This window comes from Mytilus californianus, unplaced genomic scaffold, assembly GCF_021869535.1.
Source record: "Mytilus californianus isolate M0D057914Y unplaced genomic scaffold, xbMytCali1.0.p SCAF_5, whole genome shotgun sequence".
NCBI lineage: Eukaryota > Metazoa > Mollusca > Bivalvia > Mytilida > Mytilidae > Mytilus > Mytilus californianus.
In genome coordinates, this window is record NW_026262701.1 from 59,931,600 (window position 1) to 59,955,329 (window position 23,730).

The 23,730-nt window shown below is 31.3% G+C and overlaps 1 protein-coding gene across 1 annotated transcript; it reads right to left on the reverse strand.

Annotated features, from left to right (window-relative positions):
* Positions 1-3,296: 3,296 nt before the first annotated feature.
* LOC127701162 (ankyrin-1-like) lies at positions 3,297-23,707 on the reverse strand. The gene is made up of 8 exons (XM_052204986.1): positions 23,590-23,707; positions 14,092-14,343; positions 12,881-13,306; positions 12,389-12,467; positions 11,339-11,470; positions 8,464-8,602; positions 7,753-7,869; positions 3,297-7,374 (listed from the first exon to the last, which is right to left on the reverse strand). The coding sequence occupies exons 2-8, from the start codon at positions 14,341-14,343 to the stop codon at positions 7,104-7,106; spliced, it is 1,416 nt and encodes a 471-aa protein (XP_052060946.1). The 5' UTR covers positions 23,590-23,707; the 3' UTR covers positions 3,297-7,103.
* Positions 23,708-23,730: the final 23 nt, after the last annotated feature.

Consider the following 23,730-nt stretch of genomic DNA (forward strand, 5'->3'; position numbering starts at 1 on the left):
AATGGTATTTGGTATGAATTTGTATTAGCATTGGCATGTCCATGGAGATTGTTTAGCAATGTACCTTCAGTCATGGTTCATTGACTTTCAATATTTTCATAACTTACATGTTAAAGTATTGATATTTTAATTTCAACATTTGCATTATCAAAAGTACAAAAAGGCGAGACATATCTCTTTGTTAACAGTTTATTATTAATGTTGCATTGTTCTCTTTAATGCATTTGAATTTACACCAAGAATATGTTATATTTATCATAGCCTCAATGCCTAACTGGGTATATGACTAAAAGAATTATTACCATTATTTGCAAGAACATGATGGCTGTCACTAGTAAAGAAGAAATTGCTTACCCTTCTTTACCAGTCACCTCTATAATTTTCAAATGATATTTACTTTATGGTCTGTGTTGTGACCTTTCCTCACTGAAGGCAAGAATGCTACCATTGCTGCACTGTTTTCAGTAAAAAAAAAGAAACACAAATGCAATCTTCTACCATTATTCATGATTTGTCAACAAAATTTTACTGTAAGTCCCTTTCCTCAATAGTAAAAAAAACATTTGACTTCTCTGTCCTTTACACAGGTATTCCTTATTCTAATCTGTTAAAAAGACAGATTGAAAGAACAAATCCAATTTTTTTTGTAATGCAATTTTTAAAGTTTGTTCTTTAATATGTTGTGCTGTTACACCACTGTCCCAAGTTAGGGGGAGGGTTCAGCCCTCACAAACATGTTTATCCCTGCCTTATTCCTTATGTGCCTGTCCGAGGTCAGGAGCCTGTAGTTCAGTGGTTGTCGTTGGTTCATGTCTGTCATATTTGTCTTTCGTAAATCATTTTGTTATAAATTAGGCCATTGGTTGAAGGCTGTACGGTTGCCTATAACTGCTTACATCCACTTTATTTGAACTTTGGTGGATAGTTGTCTAATTGGCAATCATACCTCATCTCCTTATTTTTATACATATAAATATCTTGTTCTTGAAAGGAACATATCTTGCCTTAAAAAAAACAGTTCTTCAAGATGCTTGATTTTTTTATTGACAACATATTTGTTGTTTGCATGCATAGGACATTTTTTTCAATAGATGTTCACCATTCCTGGCAGAATTCTTACAGGAGCTTCTCGGGACGAGTGAAAGAAGCTGGTGTTCACTTTTAAATTTATGTTCATCTATAAATTATATCTTTTGGATGCATAATTCAAAGTTTGGTGATTTGTGTTGACATTTTTCCTAGATTTGAACTTAAAATAAAAACTAGTGTTGTAGAAACGTACAGTTTTGCCTAACCGGTTACTCGGATAATTGTTCGACCGATTAACCGGTTAACCGGTAGCTTATGTTGATGTTTGAAGGCCTTATCTATGGTACCCTACAAATGTACATTTTTATAATACGATGAATTGAAGTTTGTCCTTTGGCATTATAAGGCTTGTCTGTGAGGATTCCTGGCGAACTTTGACTTTTAATAATCCAATACACCGTATCTACTATGGCGTTTGTAATAACTTCAGATTGAAAAATAAAAAAACTTCTTGATCTCGTCAAATTGAAAATGTCTGAAACTGATGATTCTTTCATTTTCTCTTACCATCAAGTATACATAAATTACATTCACGTTCATTTGCATTTCACAATTTTTGAGTTGGCTTTTCGTTTAAAGTATGACAAAGCCTTGCAATATTAGATCAAAAATAAAATAATGAAGAAGTAAATTGTAAAATTTAATCGGATTACTGATTTAAAGTTACTGTTTAAAAAAAATGTAATCTAATTATGTTTACTTAAGATCTTGCCCCGAGCTGATAGACAAGTTGTCTAAGTTCTAATTAATTTTATGTTTTTTTATTAACAATAGCAATCACTATACTGGACAATTGATCTGTCAAATTAATTACCACAACGATAATTTTTAAATAGAACAAAATTTAATGATTTCAATACACATTTATATCAAATCTATTAAAATTGAAAAAAAAGTCCGGTTAACCGGTTGGCGTTTTTGGTATTCGATATTCGTTCCTTCCAACGGTTAACCATTGACAACACTAATAAAAACACTACCATTGACTTTTCTCAATATTATGAATTACTTAAAAATGGACAATGAGTGTCTTGAGAACTTATATTTATGACAATGAGGGTCTTGAGAACTTATATTTATGATAATAGAGATAATTTCAATTTTCTCATTGAAAACATTCCTTTCCTTGCAGCAACATTCCAGCAGAGCTAGTGTATAGAATAGATATCTTCTTCTTGGGTACAAATTTTCAAGGGCATGCCATTTCTATCATGATTTCCTTGCAAGGGCATTGCTGCCTACAAGGATTTGAAAGTTTAACGGACACCATCATCATTTGGTTTACAGTTATGGAATATCTGTCATAGATGACCACTGATATCTTCCACTTGTTGTAGCTTCAATCCCATCTGCTTTAATTCGATTTTGACTTATCACCAAATTTATATATGCAACAAGTAACATGATGGGTGCCATTTCTGGAACAGGAACAGCTTCTTTTCTGCACCAAATGTGTTCAATCTAAGTTTTTGATGATGTTCATCCTTATTTTTCTGTAAAGTGTTTTGAGGACTCTTGTTTTTACCTTTTTAATTTTTTTTGGGGCTATGGTGTTGTCTGTTTTTAATGAACTAAGTGCAATGTGTGTAGCAGAGACTGCACAAACTGTTAGAGCATGTTAAGTTAACCTCACCATCCATTTTTAGTGGAGTAGGTATGAAGTTTTTGTGATTTTCGGTCCAATGTTTAATCATTGATAGATTTTGTTTTCAAACAATCACAAATTCTTGTAGCTACATAACAGTATGGTGCTGAAGTGTGCCTGTCCATAGGACACCATGCCTTGCTTCCAATATCAAATTTCCACTTTCAGTGAACTGAAACCCTAATTTAGCACATATTTTTAAAACTTCACATTATAATGAACATGAGTACTAGGTTTCAGTGTTTTAACCACATTCTCGTAGTAATCTACCTTAAACCCAAACTTCAACTTGATTCAAGAAGGATGGATAATAAATCAGGGAAAAGTAAGGGGGGGGGGGGGGGGGGTTACTAACAGAAACAGAAGCACTTGTAATCAATCATAGTAAAGAATTCCTAAATATGCCAATCATTCAAGAATTATTCATATTTACAGGTATTTTGAAAGAAAGTACAAGGTATATGTTTAAACGAATTGTGTATGACACCAAGCCTGAACCTTGTATGAAATTCACTGCACCATAACATATAGATGATATTGTATAGGAAATGATAAGATATCAAAATATTCAAAACTTTATTCCAAACCAACTGAATAAATGTTTGACTAGTAAATCAAATACAACATTCATTTATAGAATACACTAACAAACACCTTCTTTTAACATATCACATACATTTTCTACTGAGACATCTTTCAACATTCAGAAAAAGTAAATACATTGCAGGAACCTTGATAAATGATCAAATCTTATTTCAAATGTTGATATTGAGGTAATGGTGATATTTGGTTATCGAATTCAGGCTTACAGTGTAGTCTATGGTTTTATTTTCCAAAACTATAACTGCCAGGCAGGGACGTGGATTATAGAGTAGGATAAGCAAGAAGTAAGGGAAAAACTCAATTTCGCAAGGTTTGTTTATGTTTTGCCATGTTTGCTATTGAAATTGTAGAGGGCGCCCTTACCATTTTCAAAACTAATATTTACCTAATTCATATTCAAATGCAATTTTAATTCAAAATCCAATATAAACTGATAAATTTCAAAATTAAATGCTTCATTACAAATTTCATATTTCTTTTCACAGCATTGCATAATATAAACTGGAATCCCCTTGAATTTAATCGAATGAAAAAAGTGTACAAGTCGGCCAGGAATCAGCTTATGAATAACGATGTATAAACTACAAAACATTATTGGTTATTCTTTCTGTTTTGGTGTATCATGCTGACGCATTTGTTTTGGTTTAGCTTAAGATCCTTCAAACATTAATGTGATGGACATGTTTAACAGTATTTTACTAAATTAAAAAGGATGAAAATGTTTTTACTTTCAAAGTCGTAAAAAAAAATATAACGCAAAAGATCACACACTATTTGAAATTACTGAAGTTTCATTAGACATTTCGACCAGTTACAAATTTTTTTTTACCTATCTTGTGGGAGGTGCGGACAATGTACCAGTGCAGACTATACAAGACCAATTACGGTACCTGTAATTGTTTCTAGAATTTAGAAAGCATTTTGTCACTATTAATTTTTGCTATTCCATGGTATGAATATATTATAAGATCATTGCTTGTTCCTGTTATTCCATGGTAAGAACATCAAAACACTTTTTCAGGAAAGCAGCAAATAAATATTTAAAGCATTCAAGATTTTTTTCTCAATTCACTTCAAATTATACATATGTTGACTATTGCAAAAATAATGAATACTGAATAACAAAAAAATAAGAATACATGCTATGCTGTCATCTGCACTGGTAGTAACATTATTTTAGCAAGTAAGCACTGAAAGTGTTGAAAATATATTATATGCTGATTTATAGATTGTTATTTTACTTGTGAGACTGTTTTACAAATAGAAATAAAATGTAAAGTATAAGCCGATGAGAAATAATTAACCGTAAGACCTCAGGAGATAAAAATAGTCTTCAACATTAGACAGTTGTCTATACAATATGTCCAGCTCTTAATTGTCTATGTATAAAAACTGTTGTGAATAATGCAACAAAACTATAAAGAATGATCAAATATTCAAAAAATTCAATGTGTGGGACACGTTTAACAGTTAATTACAAAAAATTATCAAACACTAATTGATCTACAAAATATACATGAACAAGTAATATAAGTAACAGATCTACAAAATATTTAACATAAAACAAAACACGGCACCAATAAATAATAACAAAATAATAGCTAACATACAGCATAAAAAGCAATATCTTAAATTTAAAAAAAAATACAATTACACATTAATTTGATATGGCTAAATAGATTGTCCTACCATTATGATAAGAGAGTGTATAAACTAATAGTGTTGCCAAATTAAATGAAAACCAAGCACTGTAAGTAATATTAAGTATCTTAAAAATATGTCAGATATGTCACTTGAAATTACAAAAAAAAATATTGCACATAGTGAATGATCCATCTAATTATTTGATACCAAAATTTTTTTAAAAGTACAAAATCAACTTATATTGATATCAAATAAGAGAATAAAAAGTGTTTTGTCAAAAAAAAAATTACAAGTTGTACAAAGTAACATAAAAAATTCCTTGTACTGTAAGGCAGGGCACTTTTTTTTGTGTTATAATAAGACATTACCTTGAAATGGTTTCTGATTTCATCAACACTGATTGTTCACAAACCACTAGACTGAGCTTTGGGTAACCTTGCATGAACAATCTGCTTGAAGGGAGTATTTTGTTTTCTTATGTTTTTTTTTTAATTTTAAGTTGAAAATTAGCATCTACCTTTGGAAGACATTTAATCTGTATTTGTCCATTAACCAGGACACCCTTGTTTTTCCCCCTTTTTTGCCCCTAATTCCTAAACGGTTTGAGCCATAACCCCCCAAAGCAAATCCTAACCATCCCTTTGTGGTATGGAAACTTGTGGTATAATTTCAGAGAGATCCATACACCGTTCCACAAGTTATTGTCTGGAAACTAGAAAAATGCTTATTTTTGGCCCCTAATTCCTTAACTGTTGGTACCATAACCCCCAAAATCAATCCCAACCTTCCTTTTGTGGTATTGAACCTTATGGTAAAATTTCATAGAGGTCCATTCACCTAAACTAAAGTTAGAGTGCGAAAACCAATGTGTCTTCGGACGACGACGACGACGCCAACGTCATACCAATATACAACCGCCAAAATTTTTTGCGGTCGTATAAAAACAAGCAGTACATATGTTAATCTGTCTCCTGTATAAAAAGCACAATTGTAAATACCAAATAACAAATGAAACTTTCCCTTGAAGTTTTTCTTCTTAAAATCCAAAATATTTAATTGCAGGTATCTGTATACTTTATTAAAATCACAATCACAAAATCTTGTATAAAATAAAATTGAGAATGGAAATGGGGAATGTGTCAAAGAGACAATAACCCGACCAAAGAGCAGAAAACAGCCGAAGGCCACTAAAGAGAAAATCCTGCAATGCAGGCTGGCTTCAGCTGGCCCCTAAACAAAAATGTGTACTAGTTCAGTGAAAATGGACGTCATACTAAACTCCAAAACATATAAATGAACTAAAATTAAAAATCATACAAGACTAACAAAGGCCAGAGGCTCCTGACTTAGGACAGGCTCAAAAATGCGGCGGGGTTAAACATGTTTTGTGAGATCTCAACCACCCCCCTATACCTTGAGCCAATGTAGAAAAAACAAACACACAGCAATACGCACAGTAAAACTCAGTTTAAAAGAAGTCTGAGTACGATGTCAGAATAGGTAACAAAAGAAACTAAGCAAAATGACAATGATACATAAATTAACAAAGGACTACTAGCAGTTACTGACATGCCAGCTCCAGACCTCAATTAAACTGATTGAAAGATTGTCTTCATCATATGAAAATCAAGCACAATCCATCCCATTAGGGGTTTTTTATCATACCATCATAAAATATATGAGAAGAACATAACCCGTATCATGCCAACAAATGGTTTTAGAATAAATGTGTTTATTTCTGATGCAAAGACCCTATGAGTGGATCAATATTAATACCAAAATATTCCATCTTTAATGACCTGACAACAGTATCGTAACTATAAGTATTTTTAAGGGAAACATTAGATAACATTAATTTGAAACCACTATTTAAGTTCTTATGGCAACTCGAAAGAGTCCTCAATCTTTTTTTTTAAATGAAGTCAATTTCACATTATTTACAAAAATGAAACTATTGTCAATGTATATAAAATCCATTGGATTAATCATAAAAACATCCATTGAGCGCCATTTTTAAGGAATCCTGCATAGATTCTATACCTTAAACTGTTAAACGTAAAAAATATCAAATTTTAAGTAAAAGGCATTATTAAATATGTCTAAAATGTCTTCTAAAATTTGCCTAACAAATTTCTCTTAAACAAATGTAATCCTTAATACTGTTAGGTAATACCAGAGAATTAATTTTATACAAAAGAGTATTACCAAGACTTCTCCTGATACTAATTCTACATAAAGATTTGAGTGAAGTAGGATTTTTCTGGTAATCTTTGAGCCACTGTGATAAGTCTTTGTCTTGTACATAAAATGGATGTAGTCTTGGTATAGTCAGGACACCAGGCATTGTTTTGATTCCAGACAGGAACAACAGTTTAAGTAGTTTACCATTTTCACTGAAATGGATAATAATGTACACATTAAAACTTTGAGATACGTCATTAACAAGTAAAACACAAATTGTGAGATTCCTGGTGGATATTCAATTCCAAAAATATATAATGTGCTTCATGTATTTGTTAGTGCCAATATATGGCAATTGACAATAATTTATTTAGTAAATTAATGCAATTCCTGCACATATTTTGTAAAATGCTACAAGCAAAGATTACAATGCAAGTTTTATTTTTTTGCAAATCTTCATTTTGTTTTTGTTTTTGTCTTTATACAAGAAGTATGTGGTCTAAGCTATAAAATGATGTCTGTTCTGTTTAGAAAAGGTATTTAATGTAACAATTTAAGATATAAAAAGTATGTGATTAAAAGCAAATTACCTAAAAATATCAGAGAGTCCAGGATAGTGGTGTAAAGGAAGATTTGGACAATATCTCAACAATACTTCAACTGTTTCTATATTCTTTCTTTCAAACACAGAGGCAATGCTTTTAAGACTGTAAAAAGATCAATACATTTGATTAAATATTGAGTTTGTTATTGTGGTCTACTTTTGATATACTACATATCTATTTTTTTTCATTATTAATCATATTGATGCCATTATTTTCAATTCTAATGCAATATGCTATATACAGTGATATACATTGCCACTTTTGATTGGATGACATCTGCCTCCAATTTCATGCTTGATGGTTGGAGTCATGTGCAACAACTTTGCCAAATCACAGTCAAGGTTTGTAGGATATTTCAAATGTTTTATTTTGAACATTTTACATGTATTGCATTAAAATGGGAATAACAGTTCTGTGTTTGAAGAGTTGCCACCATTAATTTTGGAATTTTTAATTTTTAGAGTTCTTTTTACCATTATGAATGGATGAATTCATTGCTGTAACATCCAGTGGCAAATATTACATGCATATCTGGCCTTGCTGTAATAAAACTTTATTATTGTACTCGGACTCAGAAATCAACCAATCAAAATACTGGATTTGGTGTTTCGAGCACAAATTTTATACTCCTGAGTACTGACAAAAGATTTATGACCGAGAGCCTTTGACAACTTTTCATCATTGTATAATATATACCTATTATCACTATGTGGCTTCCTCAGGATATTAGCACCTTTAGTAAGGAAGTATTCTACTACAAGGTACCTGTTCATCTCCATGGCAAGATGTAATGCTGTTAATCCTTGTTGTGTTCTTAATCTTAGATCAGCACCAGCTACAAACAAAAGTCAGATATAATAAAAATGACTCTCCAAATTTATAAAATTTAAAAGTTTCAAAATATTTGTTAAAACCTAAAACTTAGGTTCTGTGTCTTTTTTTTGTGCCTTCATTTACAGTGTTAACTAACGACTTCTATGCAAGGATACTTTTTCACACTTTCAGTTAATAAAAATGCAACTACAATAAAAAAAAAATCTTGTTTGTCGTTTTATGTTTAGTAACCATAAAATATCATTCAGATCCAAGTACAGGTACACAGGAGGTTCTGTGTAAGAGCAGAAAAATATATAATCATATCTGTTTCTGATTTTTCTTACCTTATACATGTATCAATTGGAGATGCAGTTAAAATTGTAACTTTACTTCAACATTTATTCATAACAGTCAAATGTTTAGATGGTTGGTAATTAAATGTATTAAAGTTTTAAAAAAAATAATTTTGTCAGATACTGTAGTGTGAATGTCATATTAATGAGAGTTTGAAAAAAAATATAGCTCATTAGCCATTGTTCTACTTTGTAGACTAGAAAATCAACATTATTGAAGGAAGAGACAAATTTACTAACAGCAGCATGACTGGCCATTATTTTTCATTCTTAAACTGGATAAAAAAAAAATCAAATATTTGTGTTTGTGAAGAAATCAATTTGAACAATAAAATGGCAATATGTCACATGTCCAATTAGGTCAGGTGAGCTTAAAAAAAACTAGAGGCTCTAAAGAGCCTGTGTCGCTCACCTTGGTATATGTGCATATTAAACAAAGGACAAAGATGGATTCATGACAAAATTGTGTTTTGGTGATGGTGATGTGTTTGTAGATCTTACTTTACTGAACATTCTTGCTGCTTACAATTATCTCTATCTATAATGAACTTGGCCCAGTAGTTACAGTGGAAAATATTTTGTAAAAATTTACAAAAATTTACAAAATTTATGAAAAAATTGTAAAAAATTGACTATAAAGGGCAATAACTCCTTAAGGGGTCAATTGACAATTTTGGTCATGTTGACTTATTTGTAGATCTTACTTTGCTGTACATTATTGCTGTTTACAGTTTATCTCTATCTATAATAATATTCAAGATAATAACCAAAAGCTGCAAAATTTTCTTAAAATTACCAATTCAGGGGCAGCAACCCAACAATGTGTTGCCTGATTGGTCTGTAAATTTCAGGGCAGATAGATCTTGACCTGATAATCAGTTTTACCCATGTCAGATTTACTCTTAATGCTTTGGTTTCAGAGATATAAGCCAAAATCTACATTTTACCCCTATGTTCTATTTTTAGCCATGTCGGCCATCTTGGTTCGCGGGTGGGGTCATCGGACAAATTTTTTAAACTATATACCCTAATGATGATTGTGTAAAAGTTTGGTTAAATTTGTCTTAGTAGTTTCAGAGGAGAAGATTTTTGTAAAAGATTACAAAAATTTACGAAAAATGGTTAAAAATTGACTATAAAGGGATATAACTCCTTAAGGGGTCAACTGACCATTTTGGTCAAGTTGACTTAATTGTAGATCTTACTCTGCTGAACATTACTGCTGTTTACAGTTTATCTCTATCTATAATAATATTCAAGAAAATAACCTAAAACGACAAAATTTCATTAAAATTACCAATTCAGGGGCAGCAACCAAACAACGATTTGCCTGATTGGTCTGAAAATTTCAGGGCAGATAGATCTTGACCTGATAAACAATTTTACCCCATGTCAGATTTGCTCTAAATGCTTTGGTTTCAGAGATATGAGCCAAAAACTGCATTTTACCCTATGTACTATTTTTTAGCCATGTCGGCCATCTTCGTTCGCGGGCGGGGTCATCGGACACATTTTTTAAAATATATACCCTAATGATGATTGTGGACAAGTATGGTTAAATTTGTCTTAGTAGTTTCAGAGGAGAAGATTTTTGCAAAAGATTACAAAAATTTACGAAAAATGGTTAAAAATTGATTATAAAGGGCAATAACTCCTTAAGGGGTCAACTGACCATTTTGGTCAAGTTGACTTAATTGTAGATCTTACTTTGCTGTACATTATTGCTGTTTACAGTTTATCTCTATCTATAATAATATTCAAGATAATAAATAAAAGCTGCAAAATTTTCTTAAAATTACCAATTCAGGGGCAGCAACCCAACAATGTGTTGCCTGATTGGTCTGAAAATTTCAGGGCAGATAGATCTTGACCTGATAAACAATTTTACCCCATGTCTGATTTGCTCTAAATGCTTTGGTTTCAGAGATATAAGCCAAAATCTACATTTTACTCCTATGTTCTATTTTTAGCCATGGCGGCCATCTTGGTTGGTTGACCGGATCACCGGACACATATTTTAAACTATATACCCCAATGATGATTGTGACCAAGTTTGGTTAAATTTGACCCAGTAGTTTCAGAGGAGAAGATTTTTGTAAAAGTTTACAGACGACGCTGGACGACGACGACGACGACGGACGCAAAGTGATGAGAAAAGCTCACTAGGCCCTTCGGGCCAGGTGAGCTATAAAAAGGGAAACAAGATACTGTTCATTCAGAAATTTTGAAATGTTTTCATTATTTGGAAAATTGCAACAGGATAGGTTTCATCAAAATAAAAAATCTCATTTTAAAATTTTGATCATTATTTGTATACAGCAATTCCTGAAATCACATTCATTCATCTACCAATTTTGTCTGTTGCTACATGCAAAATTTCATTAAGTATCATAAGCAATTACCAGTAAATAAGAGTTTGACCGTCTCCAGATCTCCAGCCATTGAGGCTATATGTAAAGGACATACACCATATATATCTGTCTTATCTTTGTTACAACCCTTATGTACAAGGTACTCACTAACAGGAAAATGGCCTGAAATATACAGTAGTTTTTAAGTAAATTGTTTTATTATCAACTGTTAAAAATCATCCTAATAAATGCCCTGCTAGAAGTCTATTTTTTTCTTTTTTCATTTGTTTAGGGGGGACTCTTTGATGTACATGTGTATCCCATATCTCAATTTTTTTCCATTGTATATATATTTTAAAGTGAGGAGAATGGAATTGTGTAGATGGCATAGATACCATACTGCTGACAAAATTTCTTAAATAATGAAAATCCATTTGTAGCAATAAACAATCAGCAAAACTTGTAACTTTCAAAAGTAACGTCACCACATTCTTCATTGTGAGATCGCTGTATATATATTTCAAATAATTACATATTTGTTACATATTACTTTTTAATGATACAATTTGCACTAATTTTTGTAAAATTCATTTTACCATTTCCTCTTTAATGAAATGTAGGACACTTTGATCCAAATACTGATTTACTGCTACAGCGTACTAGAAAATGTAGTCACTAGTGATGCCAAATTATCATCACATGAATTTATTGAGAAATTCACCTAATTACAAAACTGGAATGTAACCAAAGTCATTCAAGCATGAAATGAAGTTGATTAAATGTGTTTATGACTAAAATGTTGTTGAACAGAAATGTTCAATCTTCCTGAATATGCCAGATATATATGCCACTGGACCTCAAGCAAACAACAATTTAAAAATTAATAAACTTATCTTAAAAATAAACATGAACAATTATGTATACTAGATTCTAGTAACTAGAATGTAAGAAAAATGGTGGAATTGAAAAGGGGAAAACTATAAACATATTCATGGTAAAGGTCAGAAATTAAATTATTCAAACATATATTACCCGGTACATGTATTTCATAATGTATTATAATTATATATAAAATACAATAAAATTGCAAATTAACCTCACCTTTGTGGACAGATTCATAAAGGGGAGTAACTCCATACTTATTTGCAATGTTTATATCACATCCTGCTTGTGACAGAATCTAAAAAACCAAAATTATAAAATCATATGATACTGATAAGGTGTTTTATCAAATAGTATTTTTTTCAATGTATTCTTCAAGGGCATTCTTGAGGCTATCAAACTTGTGCTACAAAATCAAATTGAAGAAATGAATCTTTTTTCAAATATTTTGAATATTCACTGAGATTTAAGGCAGAAAGAGAGAAATAAGTAACATATTAACCTTCGTTCTTAAAAAACAAAAAGAAATGTTTAGTTATAACTTAAATTTGTGACTGAGAAACAACAAGCTCATGCAAGAACCATGCATAAATTTTTAAGATACATGTATGTACAATTCAAATACATGTATACCGACACTGTGTAAATTATTTGTATCATTTCTTTCATTTTTTTTAAATAGAAAGGACAAATTTTTCAATTTTACTTTACCTTTACAATATCCAATCTTCCAAGTCTTGCTGCTAAGAAGATAGGAGCATGATCCTGACTCCCTATGTTAATATCACACCCTGCTTGAATCAATTTATCAACCATGTAAACATTTTGTCCTTTGATAGCTGCGTATAGTGGTGTAATGTTAACATTATCAGCTATCTGGACATCAGCACCATTCAACAGTAAAAATTCTACAAGCTCCGTATGGTCATTTTCTATTGCTAAAAGTAATGGTGTTTGTTGTACACTGCTTGTGGTTTCATTAACGAATGCATTTGCATCAAGTAGAGCTTCACAAATGTTTATATGGCCTCTTCTTGCAGCACATGTCAAAGGTGTGTCACCATGTCCATTATGATCATCTATAAAAGGGGTGTAACATATGTGTTTTGCTTCTTTTAATTGCCTGCTTTCTTCTTCCTGTAAATAAAACTAATAATTGTCATTGCTACTCTCTCTTTACTTTGCTTATATTTTTGTATAACTTAATTGCAATAATATATGACTTCAGTAAAAATGTCAGCAAGAATATCAAACTCTTAATTACTCATTTCTATTTTACATGCTTTAAAATCAGAATTTTTGTTGAAATACAAAATATACTTGAACTATGCATGTAAAAAAACTCATTAAATATCCCAGGAGTCGGTTTCACAAAAAAACTTACGATTAAGATTAATCGTAAATATTGACTTACGATCAATCTTAGTTGTAAGTTTTTTTGTAAATCCGACTCCTGGGTTATAGTTTTATACACCAGATGTGTGTTCTGATTAAAAAGACTCACAATTGGCATTTGAACCGAAACAGTTGGAAGGCCAAATCTATAACATATTAAGCTGAAGAGCATTGAAAACCAAAAATTATCTTTATACATATGTTTTGAGTCTTCATTGCTACTGACTGTTTAAATTTGACTTTTCAGTCATGCTTAGATCATATGGTCTTTTACAAATGTATATAATCTTTCACACTTAACTTCTGTATGGTATTAGGTTACATTTTCGTTTAACGTTATAAAGGGGCATTACTCAAGAACAATAAAAGTGATGCAACCCAAATTCAAACTTGATCTGTATAATGTGGTAATAAGCATTGTGTATATATAAGTTTCATAACATTTGGTTGAGGCGAACTAAAGTTAGAGAATGGAAACCAATTTTGGGAGTACGGACATGAATGAGTGATGACAATGAATTTTGTACCTCTTTTTGAAGTAGATCAATTAGAAATTCTAGAATGTGTTCTTTATTCAGTTCACACGCTACAGTTACTGGATTCCATCCTTCAATAAGACATTGTGGATTTACACCAGATTGAATCAATGTTTTAACTTGATCAATGTCTCCCCTGCCTATGGCAGTAAACAAGTTCTGCTCGGCTGTATTTGGTGTTATCACAGTCTTTTTCTGTTTCCTATTATCAGCTAATATAAAGTCCATAATCTCCAAGGACATCTGAAAAATAAGTAATTTATGGCTAATGAGAAAAACCAGTGTTGAGGTGGCTGTTTTAAAACTTTTAAATCAATATCCACACATTTCCAAAACAGCTTATTAACATGCAACAATTTATTTGATTGCTCTTGCGTTTTTGCAAACATTTTGCTCCAATAAGTCAATATGAGATCAGGCTTACAATCTCATAATCTTAGAACAGTTCAGAGATCTCCATCATAGAGTGGAGCTAAGTATTGACCATATACTAGAGTATCCCACACGCATAAAGTTGCATTCAAGATTGCTTTAACAAGCAAACAAACAACATAACCTTTTAAGAAGCTTAGAACAGGTCATGGATCTGCCACATAGTTTTTGGGATAAATAAACACCACAGCTCTAATTACATAGTACTTATGAATGGTATAAAGATACTTGAAGTCTTGCTCCAAGTACAACGTTGATTAACTATACAGAAACATATGATCATTCTGGTTTGTTTTTAATGTTTTAGTTGTTTACATTATTTCAAATTGGGTTATATCAATTACCTTCATCTATATTTTTGTATTTCATACCAATATTTACATCACGTTTTGTTTCATAGGTATCTATAACATCTCTATATGCATGTATTTTAAATGTCAACTGAAAATTTGATTTACAAGAATACAGGCAAAAAACACCAAAGCAGGTCAATAAAAATCATAAATCAATCCTTGCACTTTCCCTATAATTGCTTACATCCACTTCATTTGAACTTTGGTGGATGGTTTATTGGCAATCATACCACATCTCCATTAATATTTTTATATTGAAAATTTTTCTAAGGAATTGATTGAAAAAGTCATTAACTGCAAAAGGAACATGCACAATAAAAGGAAGATTGGGAAAGAAAACTCAACATGAATGAAATTCAAAGAAATAATAATTTTTAAGGGCCATCAAGCATAATCAAAAAGTCAATCAGGTTTGTTTTGTTATGAACAGAAATACAAAGTATGAGTTAAGATGGGGAAGGAAGCACTTTGCATATGAATGAAAAGAAATTGTGACTTTTGAAGGAAGGAAAGAAAAGAAACCATAGAAAACCTTCCAAAAACAACTTCATGAACTTGATGATTAATTGTTTTGTTGTAACAAAAAATATTTATAAAATTTAATAAACAATCAAATTATGGTAAAAAATGCAAGAATAATGAGACAGTATGGACAGCAGTTTAAAAGTATTGTTTTGAAATAAATGGTAAATGGTCATTTTTTTTTCAACAAAAAATATAGTCCAAACTATTAAACAATTGAATGAAAAATAGTCCAAATCAAGATTGACATTCATTTTGTCACATCATATTTCAGAAGGAACTGAAAAACCACATCTCAAGAAATTGCACAAATGCAATAAAAGGAACTGTCAAGTTCACCACATGTATATGTATAGATTATCTGGTTTTCTGCACATTAATATCGTTAAATATTATCAGCAGCAAGCCACAATGTGAAATTTTTTGGCAAGTGACCCTTAGAAAATTTTACGCTCGACGAAAATGAAGCTTGATAACATCCCCTCATACATTGTGACATCGCTGATAACTTCTACGATTTCTTAATTATCCAAAAAACTTACAAAATGACAAAAATAACCTCTAAGTGTAACCTCTAGGTGCCTGCAGTTAATTTTGTCCACAGGTTGCTGTCTAATTAACTTTATACCTCACACCTTCTTTTATTCATATCTGTAGTTAATGTAAAGTGGTTTAGTTTCATAATTAAATAATCTTTTAAATTTCTAGGGTCAAACCAATTCCTGGGGTTTAATTTTCTTGTCTCTTATGCAAGGAGACATATTTACTATTGTGCCCAATCCCTAATTGGTGGATATATCACTTGTGGAAATTTTCACTTTAAAGTTACATGGTACATGTATATAACTTGGTTTTACATAGCTATTACCCGAGGGAATTGTGTTCAATTCTAGTTTTTGAGACCATTTACTAAATTTAGTACCAGAGAGGATTGTTTCAATCCATTATATTGGTACTCAAACTTGCGCAATTTTGTAGTTTATAGCCTCCTTTTTGTTAGAAAACTTTGTTAGGATATTTTTATAGATACTCCTGGTAGGTCAACTGTCACCCAAATCCTGGTTTAAAGTAAGATAAATAAAATAAATAAGTAGAATTTGTTTGATATTTGATGCTTATTGAATTTTGTACTTTGGCATAATAAAAGTTGTGCTTAAAATCTGTATTTTCAAACCTATACAAGCATCCGAGAGATACGAACCAGGATGGGTACTCTACAACATGGTCCAGGACTAGTCCCTACTGAAACTTCAACACCACCGTGTACTGGGACCTGCTCCTGTTACATAGCATTTTATACTCCCACCCCCTGTGGACTGAATATGAGGCAAAGAGTCAATGTGTAACCCATCAAATCACTTGAAAGTACATTTACCTAGTAAAAACAATAAATTATTCCTATTTTGACCATACTTTAATGCAAGTTGAATAACTTATATTTATAGATATAGATGTTATGTCATTGTACTCACTATATATGAATAATCACACATTATTTTCTCACTATTAATGTAGAACTTTCTTAATGTATGTCTATTCACATTATAAAGGAGATAACATGTACAAATGAATAAGTGCAGAAATAAGTTAATTTATGATCAAAATTCTAATAAATTATGATAGACTGTCCCTTACAAGTGTAGAAAACTTACAAATGTAACATGGGTTTGGTCACATGTAATTTATTACTTATTGTGAGATTTTGGTAAAGGCTGAAAATTTATTATGAATATATATCAGAAAGATAATTTTGTCTTAACTTTATACTTAATGCATGTATGTATCTAAAGTCTTAACAAGTGTGGGTTAAAAGAAATGTATATTGCCCTAATAACAATTGATGACTTCAAAATGTTCAAGTAAATATGTTTACTAAATGATTAACAAATGATGACTTCAAATGATTAAGTAAATATATTATCTATATATCTTCAGAAGCCCATTACTTAAATTCAGTTGTCATGGTAATGGACTCCTGATATCATGGATATAGTGACATATAATTTGAACCTTTTTATTATATAAGCTAGTCAGAGAGTTTTTACTTCATTTACTGGTTGTTAATTTTCAATGACATCAGTGTTTGGAGTTGAATTCAGGAGAAGTCTCCTGATAACATTTAAACTGACAGATTTCTCAATTCTTGATGTTTGTTCATGTTTGCATCTACATGTACATGTGAAATTGCCTGTTTTCCAAATTCATACATGTATGTTCATTCACAACTAATTTCAAATGTTTTAAAGGGAACTCTTCCAAATATTCCTAGTCCTTCTTCAAATTATATATTCCTAGTCCTTCTTCAAATTATATCGGGGCCAATGGCTAGGCAATTTCTCATGCCAAAAGGTCAAACCATACATTTGTATATAACATATTTTATTTATATTATTTGATATGGGTATCTACAATGTACATGTATGTGTTTCAAACCCCACCCCTTGCTTGCCATGGTAAAGACTTAAAGAAGTAAATGTAACTGTGTTGGAACAGATTACTTACACATATTTTTGAAGAAAACAAGTTTTCATTGACAATTTACAGTATTTTCTGATTAATTAATGATTTAATAATTTTTTGTGTTTTTTTCATTTCACCAGACAATATTGGGAGGGCTAAAGATTGTCCCCAGTCCTACTGCATTGAATGAGTGATTAAAATTTATTTGTTTCTAATAAATTATAACTTACTTTAGTAAGAAACAAACCCATAGTTGGACTTATGCAATTTCCTGAATTAAGGTAAAACAAGGTAGTATCCTCCTATGTACAAACAAAGGGAAGTGCATGTTAAATAATTAATCCTATGCATGTTAATGCCCAAAAATTTTAACTCCACTAGAGTTCGAGAAATCCTGTAAAAGAAACACCTTTGTTTTCCTGGATATACATATATTTACATTCTTTGTCTAAATGTCTTCATTATTCAGAAGTTTCAATTTTGTCTCCATGCATTATATAGTGACTTAATTTCATGTTAAAAATTATGAGTCTCCTGCATTATACAATCAATGATATTCAAAAAACCACTTTTATATAATTTTTATAATAATTCCCTTCATGAAAAGAAGTCAATCTCTGGCTGGGAGTAGATTTGTCAGAAACTTGAAGTAAAATTGACCACATTTCATTTGGCACAAGTCTAGACAAATCTGCCTAAAGTACTTCCAGCTCCAAGTTGCCCATTAATTGTTGAACTACATACATATGTATGCTTTAATATAAAACTAGTAAACAGATTTTCAATAAAGAACTCAAATTGGTATTAAAATGCTTTTAAATGGTTACATGTACATGGAGATACACCAAACTTATTAATGAAATAGTTTGTGTTTTAGCCACACCCAATTAATACAATGAACAGTACATTTATGTACCTTTTAAAGACTGTTTTCATTTTCTTTTCATTGAAATTCTATTTAATTCAGTTATTTATAAGATTAACCATTGTAACAATAAAAATACATATAATTAAAAATAGATGTAGGGTGTAGTTCAATTTAAGACACAAACAATTATCACTTCTACATATGAATTATTAGTGTCTATAAAATTCACATATGACAAGCTTTTATTTATTGTAACTTTTGGTCCCTTTCTAAAATGCCTATCACCAAGGTAAGGTACAGAAAAGGCTATTGCCTGTAATCACTTATGTATCTTTCAACAAAAAAATGGGGAATGTGTCCATGGGACACAGATGATGCCCCCGCTTGTATATAACGTTATAAAGGGACATAACTCAAGAACTATAAAATTGACGCTACCCCAATTTGTATTTGATCTGAGTTTTGTGGTAATAAGCATTGTTTATAGGTTTCATAACATTTAGTTGAGGCAAACTTAAGTTAGAGAATGGAAACGAAAATTTCAGCATTTTTTCCATTTGTAAAGGGGCATAACTCTAGAATGGTAAAAGTGACGCCACCAAAATCCGAACATGATCTGTGTTTTGTGGTAATTGGCATTGTGCATAAGTTTCATAACATTGGGTTGAGGCAAACTAAAGTTAGAGATCGGAAACGAAAAATTCAGTAATTTTTCCATTTGTAAAGAAGCATAACTTTAAAACGGTAAACGTGACGCCACCAAAATTCAAACTTGATCTGTGTTTTGTGGTAATAAGCATTGTGTAAAAGTTTCATAACAATTGGTAGAGGCAAACTAAAGTTAGAGAATTGAAACCAATTTTGGGACGTACGGACATACAGACAGACAAGGGTAAAACTTAATGCCCCCTCCGCTACAGCAGGGGCATAAAAATAAATAATTATGCTGCATGAATATTGTAAACCAACTTACTTTCACAAGTGATTTATTTACTCAACATTGGTAGAAAAATAATGTCAAAATAAACCTTCAAACAATGATTTGAGTATAAACAATCACCAATATTGAAATGTACTATCTTCTCTTATTTCAATACATCTGACTTCAACAAAGCTGTTACTTTATATTTGTGTCCACTGATGACCATTGGTACATTGTATGTTGACCTTGTTTTGTCACAATCCTGTCTTTATTTAGCTAGTTTATGTTTATGACACCACTGAATGTAACTTTTTACTGGATTTTTACCAGTGGCAGCCATGTATAACAGGACTTGTCACTAGTGGAACAAGAACTGAATTCACTCCTACTTTTTGGTGGGATTTTTTCTGTTTCTAACTTTTTAGTTTTCTGGATAGTGTTTTATGAACTGCTGTTTGTCTGATTTTATTTCCTTTAGTCAATGTGTTGTCTGTCTGGCTTCCTTCTATTTATTTTTCTCTTTGCTGTGAAACAGATATTCTATTATGGTCAACCAACTTGTGATGACATCTGTAAAGTTTTGATGGAATAACTTTAACTTCCCCACTTAAAACCCTTGGGTCAATAGCTTCCTTGTAAGCAACAACCACCTATTAAGGAAATTATGACAGGAAATGCAACCTCTGGAATATTGTATCAATATATACTCCATGTGCAGGCACTGCTGGAATGTTGCAAATAGGACATATAAAAATGGAAGGTTCACAATTTGGAAGCTGAAATCATCTCCTTTCTTCACGTTCTTGTAAAGTTTTGTTCTAAATTAAACCAACCTTCATTGTAAGTCAAGATATGAAACAGACTTAACTGTATTTGTACTATCCTTTATATCAAGTTCAATGGGATATAGATGCATTCGGCATAGTCGCCAAACTTTGAATTATTTAGTGAGTCTTAGAGGACATTATCTATCTAGAGGAATTGGAGTGGTCTCTTACAAAGTCTGATTGGTTCCTATCTTAACTATTACCATGCTGAATTGTTTTCAGAAAATGTATAATTTTCGTTTATTTGCAAAAATATGCAAATTACATGCAAATGAGCTTTACCCTGCTGCTGATGCATATAGATTCCTTTATATCCGAGATAGGGGATCACCGGGTGGGGGTGAGGAGGCGGGGGTGGGTGGACGTTTTTTTTGCCCCAAAGTTGGTCATCAGGCAAATGTCAGGTGCAAAAAGCGTCAATTTTCTTGGCTGAGTCTTTTAATTTAAAATGACACAAACCTATAGAAATTGGAATAACTTTGTCCAAAGAAACATATTTTTATTTTGGTTTAAAAAAGTTAGTAGCCTTGAAAATTGTCAATTTTTTGGAAGTTTTCATAGGCTTGTGACTTCTCAGTAAACCAGGTTATGGCTATATATATATTCACCTTTTGTAAAAATTTGCTGCATTTTTCATAAATATGAGCCATTTTTGGTATAAAATGTTTATTTAAAAAAATATAAGTTTTTTAACACTAGAAAAGTATCCTTTATTTGCGGAAAAGTTACTCATATGGGGAACTATTCCCCATTTGGCGGGTTGTCCTCGAATCCAAATCCGTTCGCCCTGATTCGTGTTCGCCCTGGGTCCATTCGCTCTGATTTTTATTTTATTTTGTTGTCTTCTTGTATAATGCTCATTATTTGAAAAAGAGTATGTTAAAGTTTGTTGAAAATTTTGCCGATTTTTTATGCTGTTTTGCTGCTACCAAAAATTATTTTCCTTTGATCTGCACTGTAGAGTACCAGGAATACAAGGTATTTAATATAAAACAACTGAAGACCATGTTATCTGCATGTATTATCTTTATTGATAAATTTTAAACATTTTAAAAACAATCATTAACAGTTATAACAGAATCCAATTCGAACTTCGCATCACACACCAGTTATGTCCTTAATTTTTTACATTATTATTTTAAAAAGCACAAAAAAATAGGAAATGTATCAAAACAAACTTGAGATCAAAGAAGCCAAGCTGTGTGCGAAACAAAAATCCCTGTTATGTCTTTTATGTCTTACAATTCGTAAATCATTGTTTTTACTCATTCCGAGTTCAAGTTGACTTGTTTATTAAAAAAAAAATTTTACTTTCATTATTAATTCAACAAAAACAATTAATACAAAAATAAGTGAGCTCAAAGACATCATAATTATACCTAATCAGCATTCTAAAATTACAAATAACAGCAATTAAAATTAATACTAAATAAAACAAATGTAAGAATGAAGCCCATTAATGCTTAAAAAAAAACAACATTTTTTAAAATATTTCCATGTTTTTTTCATAATTTCGAGAATATGTATTTTCTCTAATATTGATCATATAAATATCTGAATATGTTTATTTAACCTTAATACAACTATTTTTTTTTTTAAAGTACAGTGAATGATCCCAGGGCGAACAGACTCTGTGGGCGAATATGTAGTCAGGGCGAACGGACCAGATACCGTTGTCCCCAACCTGTTCAATACTGTATCCCGCAATGGTGGTAAGTCGTGCACTTAAGGCCATTTTTTATTTTATTTTTCTGTAGACTTAGCTTTGTTTTTTTATTACTGTGTATTGTCAAGCTTGGTTACTCATAATTGTTTCTCAGTCACTGAATGTAGGATGTTGTTCCATACTGCAGCAGCTGACCCATTTTGTTTACATTCAAATTCTAATGGCTTCAAAACCATGTGACACATTGAATCGTTATATCCAATCAAATTGCTCTACTGTCAATTAGGTTCTTTTTTAGTACAAGGAAATTATATTATTTGTTTGTATGATATTGCTTTGAAATAGTTTGCAATAAATTGGGGGTTTATTCAATAGGAAACCTCATTATTAGCCATGAAATTTGATATCAATGGAATTTTATATGAATATTTACTTATGGTCAGAATATCGATCTCTTTATATTGAACCAATTTTTTTTTATGAAAAATATATGTGTATTGTTTTTTTATTAACCTACTCTATATTCCTGAACCAAAATATGGCATGATTATCAATTGTTTCCCAAGGTTTTTCTTTCAATTTGGATGGTTTTTTTTCGCGGGAAAATCGTGTAAGACGTAAGGTGCTTGCCATTTTGAAATTCTTAAAAATACGATTTGCTCGGCCTGTTTGGTCTGCCATTAAGATTGATGACGCTAAATGGAATGTAAACAAAGCAATGGAGGCCTGAAGAGGGGATTTCTGAAGTTCTGGAATGTTTAAAGGCATTCGAAAGTCAGGTTTGAAACGGCCATTAGAAAATTGGCATTTTTGTAATATACTTTAGAATAACAATGAAAACATATCTTTAGAAATGTTTGTTTATTTAGAAGAGTAGAAAAAATGTATTCTGCACTAATTTTGTACGCTGGTATTAGCGTAGTGACGTCAATGCAGAGTTTTCCCGTGTGATAAGTACAATAACAAAATCCGAACGAACCAACATTACATGTATGACCGATTATAGACTACGGTAGGATATAGAAGACATTCAAATCCGTGCACTTTCCAGTAAATTTCTTATGTCACAATGCTTATGTTATTACATCACAATAAGAACTGATTGTTCCATGAAGTCCTTTCCACCCATTGACCTAGGGTCAACAGGTGAAACTCATTCATATTAAAACAATTCGAGATTGGTATAAATGTGTTTAAAAAAATTCAAGTAAGATCTTGAGTGTAACCACATGCTGCAACTGAGGATGAAATGGTAAAATACCAGGAACGCCTTAGAAATATATAATATACAACTATTATAAAAAGTACATAGAAAAGCAAAATTATCTTAAAAACGGATGCAAGACTTTGAACAGTTGAAAGGTATATACATGCTGAATCCCAGCTTTAATTTCTGTGAAAGTACAAATGTAACATATTATCAGAAAAGGACAACTTACAACAACAGTTCAAACTTAAATGGACGTCTTCACTAGGGTTAGTGCTACACAACAGCATAGCCAGTTTTAAATTTCATCCATTCTAATCTAATGTTTACATTTTAACAAAAGGTCGAGGTCATAAATTACATCATTGTGATT